The sequence below is a fragment of the Otolemur garnettii genome, unplaced genomic scaffold (assembly GCF_000181295.1).
Source record: "Otolemur garnettii isolate 467f Iridium unplaced genomic scaffold, OtoGar3 scaffold00014, whole genome shotgun sequence".
Taxonomy (NCBI): Eukaryota; Metazoa; Chordata; class Mammalia; order Primates; family Galagidae; genus Otolemur; species Otolemur garnettii.
Window position 1 is genome coordinate 25971320 of NW_003852409.1, and position 5556 is coordinate 25976875.

The following is a 5556-nucleotide window of genomic DNA, read 5'->3' on the forward strand; positions in this document are numbered from 1 at the left end:
CCGAGCCCATATGCCCTTTTTTCAAAGAGGTTTTATTATACCATAGCTTTTCTCTGTATAAACCTCAATCTTTTTCTTCTCGTAGGTAGCTTTCATGACAGTGCATTCTCAAAGTTCATCCTCTTTTAGCTTTTAATTGAGAGCTATTTATGTTTATAAATAGAGATCTAGTTAATTGTTTTTAAACTGTTATACAGAAGTAGGCAAGTTATTAACTACTGATCTTGGTTTTCCAACATGGTTTTCAAATTGTATGTAAAAGCAACACATTGTACCCAATGATTGCATTAATGTACACAGCTATGACTTAATGAAAAAACAAAAAACCCTCTTTTAAGTTGTGCATCATAGTGGTAGCTACTTGGGAAGCTAAGACAGTAGAATTACTCGATGCTTGAGCCCAAGAATTCACATCCAGCCTGGGCAGCATAGTGAGATATTGTCTTATAAAAAAAAAGTTTTAAAGCAGAACTTCTGAAAAAAAGAAATTCAGGCCAGGCATGGTGGGTAGTTCACACCTATAATCCTAGCACTCTGGGACGCCAAGGTGGGTGGATTGCCTGAGTTTAGGAGTTCAAGACAAGTTTGAGAAAATTGAGACCCTGTCACTATAACTAGCCAGCTGTTGTGGTAGCTGCCTGTAATCCCAGCTACTCCAGAGGCTTGAGGTAAGAGGATCACTTGAGCCCCAGAGTTTGAGATTTCTGTGAGCAGTGATGCCATGGCACTCTGCCAAGGTGAGAAAGTGATTGTCTCAAAAAAAAAAAAAAAAGGCATGGTGCCTGTAGCTCAAGCAGCTAAGGTGCCAGGCACATACACCAGAGCTGGTGGGTTCAGAATCCAGCCTGGGCCTGCCAAACAACATTGACAACTACAAAAATTGGTAGGCGCCTGTAGTCCCAGTTACTTGGGAGGTTGAGGCAAGAGAATCGCTTAAACCCGGGAGTTGGAGGTTGCTGTGAGCTAGCAGTGAGGCCACTCACTCTTTACCCAGGGCGACAGCTTGAGACTCTGTCTAAATTTAAAAAAAAGACAAAACAAAACAGCCACTTGGAGGCTGAGGCAAGCAAATCACCAAAGCCCAGGAATTGGAGGTTGCTGTGAGCTAGCTGTGTGATAGCACGGCACTCTACCAAGGGCGATAAAGTGAGATTCTGTCTCAAAAAAAAGAAAGAAAAAAAGAAATTCCATTGTAGTTGTGACATGTAGAATCAAGATTAACAAAGAGTTAAAATTACTCGATGCACTTATAGTTCCATTAGCAATAACTCCAAATATAAAATGAAGTTAAAAAAAAGCAACAGAATGAAGTTCAAAGAGTTGTAACTGTGAACTTCTTTCATAGAAGTTGTTACTGAGGCAAAGGGCCTTTATTTCCAAGGCAAGAGTAGTTGAAGTATAAGAATTGCCTTGGCAAAGTTTTGGCAAAAAAAGACCTGTTTCTCAGTCATAATTTACAGGCCCAAGAGACTTGAAGTTTACAGAATTATGAAAACAAAAAAATAAAAATGTTTGAACTGCATTCTTGGTAGCTGGGATACCTTTGTTGTTGGAATTTTGCTCCTGAGTTAATTTTATATGTAGACCTCATTCTCTATAACAGTCTCATAGCTCCAACCATTTACTTCCTTGTTGAATAATAATAAACCATCATGACTCTGTAAAAAAACTTGACATTATTCAGATGGAGTACTTTTATTCTTTAGGACTGTTTTATACATTCATCTTATCTTTTTTTAAGTTTCTCAGAATTTTAAGAAATTATTCTTATCAGAGAAGTTTCCCTCAGAAATATAGGAGACTTAATAGCATGAGTGGTAAAATGCATGTGGAAATTTAGGTACGTACTTGTTGATAACTTTTGAAAGTAAAGACATTATACATTTGTTCTCAAGGGTAAGAGAAGCTACTAAAGATATTCTTCTTACACTCATTATATCTTATCAGACAAAGGTATTTTAATTGTTGGTAATTCAGGATATTGTAGAAAACTTTAAAAACATTGGCAGGCTATCACATGTATTTTGGGTATTAGTATCAAATTCACTGAGTACTTTTTCATAAAAACGTGTGACTTAAGAGAGCAGCTGCGGCCCTTATTTGTTGCAGATCTTGATTTATTCTATTTTTTAAAAATATTCAGATATCTTTATATCAAAAAATGTTCATTTTCTTTAGAATGTGGACCCATTTTAATCAGTACTGGACATACTTTGCTGATTGCATGTATTTATGACCCTTAGATTATAGGCAATGGAAGTGAACAGCAGCTGCAAAAAGAGCTAGCAGATGTGCTGATGGATCCTCCAATGGATGACCAGCCAGGGGACAAGGAGCTTGTAAAAACGTCACAACTGGATGGCGACGGAGATGGGCCGCTTTCTAATCAGCTCTCAGCTTCATCTACCATTAACCCTGTGCCATTAGTAGGGCTCCAAAAACCAGAGATGAGCCTGCCAGTGAAACCTGGACAAGGAGGTTAGGATTGCTTCATTGCTTGCTTAACTGAAGGTTACTGTTTTTGAGTGTCCACACTGTACTAGGTTTGATTCAAAGCAAGCAAAAAAAAATTATATTCCTAAGAATTCCCGGATTGTAGATCTAGGGGAATGTGAGAGGAGTAAACACACACACCATTTTCCCTTTAAGTGTATTTATTTCATTTGTACCAAAGGAACAGAAACCTTAGTTAAGTGACACTGAAGGAGTCTCTTTTGTTTTTTAGTTTTTTAGTTTTTTTTTTTCCAGAATGCTTAAAGATTTTTTCCTGAGGGAAGGGATTTGGGTATAAGTTGGAGAAATGGAGGGGAAATTTCTTTGCTCCAGGCTTATGTAACTGTGTGAGTAATTGCCAAGTTGAAAAAAGGAGACTACAACAAGGGACATAAAGGCATAGCAAGAAAATGGAAAAAGGACACTTTTCATTTCAGAAAATGCCATCTTAAAACTAGAGGTGTTATTGGGAAAGGGAAAGCAACGGATTGAGAGAACAGAATAAAGAAAGGGTTTAAGATGATAAATGAGAGAAATCTAACAGTGCAGATCAGAGATAGGATTTTTCAGGGCGAAAAAATACTAAATGTATATTTAGTAAAGTAGAAAAGGCAGAAAAGTAAATCAGAACTGAATCTGATTTGGACTGATTTTTATAGCAATATATATTGAGTATTCCTTATCTGAAATGCTTGGGAGCAGAACTGCTTTAGATTTCAGGGTTTTTTTTTATTTTGGAATATTTATATTATACTTACTGGTTAATCACACCATGTTCAGATATTTGAAATCTGAAATGCTCTAGTGATCATTTCCTTTGAGTGTTATGTGAGCACTAAAAAAGTTTTAGTTTTGGAGCATTTCATGTTTTAGATTTCAAATTTGGGACACCCAACCTATACCTAAATCTTGATGTTTATAACAGTTCTGTGTGAGCTTTCTGGCTTTGATGGGCATTTCTTCTGGGGTATGGCATATTGTTTTATTAATACTTAATTTTAGAATGTAAATATTACTTGCAGACTTTTACTTTCTATTCCTGTCAACGAAAAATCAAGGTGAAGTTAATCATTTCCTTCTTTCAGATTCTGAAGTGTCAAGTCCTTTCACACCAGTAGCGGATGAGGACAGTGTAGTCTTCAGTAAACTAACTTATTTAGGTTGTGCCTCAGTAAATGCTCCCCGGAGTGAAGTGGAAGCCTTGAGGATGATGTCCATTTTAAGAAGCCAGTGTCAGATTTCACTAGATGTAACCCTCTCAGTGCCAAATGTATCTGAAGGAATTGTGAGGTGAGACCAGCTTCTTAAGATACTTTTAAAAATTATGTTAGATCTCTGATCTATTCTAGAAAGAAGCAGGAATGAATCACATATAGAGTTGTTTTATTCTTGTTTAATTTATCTAATGCTCAATTTTTTTTTTTTGCAATTTTTGGTCGGGGCTGGGTTTGAACCCACCACCTCCGGCATATGGGGCCGGTGTCCTATTCCTTGGGGCCACAGGCACAGCCCATGAAACTCATGTTTTATCTTCCGAGGATTGTGACCTTCGTGAAAAATGGTCACTCATTTGTAACAGTTTTTTAGACTCTTTCCCACTCCAGTCATGTGTAGCACATTAAAAGTTTAAATGTTCTGAGACTAAATGAAATGTATTGACCTAAGAGTCTGCTTAATAAATTAATTTATATTTTCTGTGTTCCCTCAATAAATGTGCTGCCGAAATGAACACTGTGTGTTCTTAATGAAAGTGCCAACTGGAGTTTCATGCTGATTTTGGAAATTATAAAAATTTATTAGTAAATATTAATTATGACAGTACAGTCCCTTAATTTTTTATTTTTTATTATTGAGGATTCATTGGGTACAAAGAACAAAGTTATAGTGAGTGCATTTGTTAGGTAAGATCCCTTTATAATTGTGTCCTGTCTGCAAAAGGTGTGTCACACACTGTGACCCTCCCACCCCCTCAGTTTTTAAGATGAGAAAACTGAGGCACAGAAAAGCCTTTAGAAATGACTGTTTATGTTAACTAGCACTAGTTAAATAACACTAATTGTAGATAGCCAATCAGATACCTATATTAAGCAGTTCATGCAGAATTGTTAAAATCAGTTAAATGCAGCTTAAAAAAAACAAACTTTTTTTCTATTACTAAAAATACTTGCTTATTTCAAAAAAGTCAGAACACAAGGAAGTTGTAAAAAAAAATCTCCTTAATTTGAGTGGCACCTGTGGCTCAAAGGAGTAGGGCACCCACACCATATACCAGAGGTAGTGGGTTCAAACCTAGCCCCGACCAAAAACTGCAAAAAAATCTACATGTCCATTAACACAGTTAACATCTTGGCTTATTAAAGTCCTCTTTGTGTATTTCTATATATATGTCTGTGTATGTGTGTATATACCTACATGTATATGTGTATATAATTATACACCTCTTAGAATCAACATTTTTAATTAGCAATTATATATGCCATCTTTTAATAACTTCCTTCACTTTATATTGTAAACCTCTTTCCATATCAAGTATGATTAAAAGTTCTAATTTATGGTGGCATATGAATGGGTTATATGTGAATAATCTATCTCTTATTTTAAGATATTTTATTGATAAAGGCTCTAATTATAATAGCTTATATAATATTAATTATTATATGGGCACATAATTGCGTTATGAATTTAAGTGGAATCTTTGTAGACTATTTTTTATTTCCTTAGGATAATTTCCTAGGAGTAGACTTACTGGGGTCAAAAGTTGACCCATTTTTACTGTTTTTGATACCTTGTTAAATTTTAACTATCTAGAAATGCTGGTGCATTATACACTTTTATTGTTGGTATATATAGAGTATCGGTATACCCTATATCGGAAGCATTTTGAAGTCTTATGGTAATTGAGTAACTGTGTATAGTAGTAAATTAAATAATCTGTTCATGTGATTTTTCTTTTGAATATTTAAAGAACTATTTCATAGAGACTCACAAATTGTATTAATGGAAAGCTTTTAATAAAATTTGTTTAGCTCACATTACTATATATATATATTTTTTTTTTTTTTT

The 5556-nt window shown here is 35.1% G+C and overlaps 1 protein-coding gene across 1 annotated transcript in view; it reads left to right on the forward strand.

The window, feature by feature from the left end:
- RABGAP1 (RAB GTPase activating protein 1) overlaps positions 1-5556 on the forward strand; it is a 157425-nt gene that overhangs the window by 29179 nt on the left and 122690 nt on the right. The window contains exons 3-4 of the mRNA XM_003785286.1: positions 2244-2478; positions 3579-3783. Of these exons, the coding sequence (XP_003785334.1) occupies positions 2244-2478; positions 3579-3783 (440 nt within the window). The remainder of the gene's footprint in view (positions 1-2243; positions 2479-3578; positions 3784-5556) is intronic.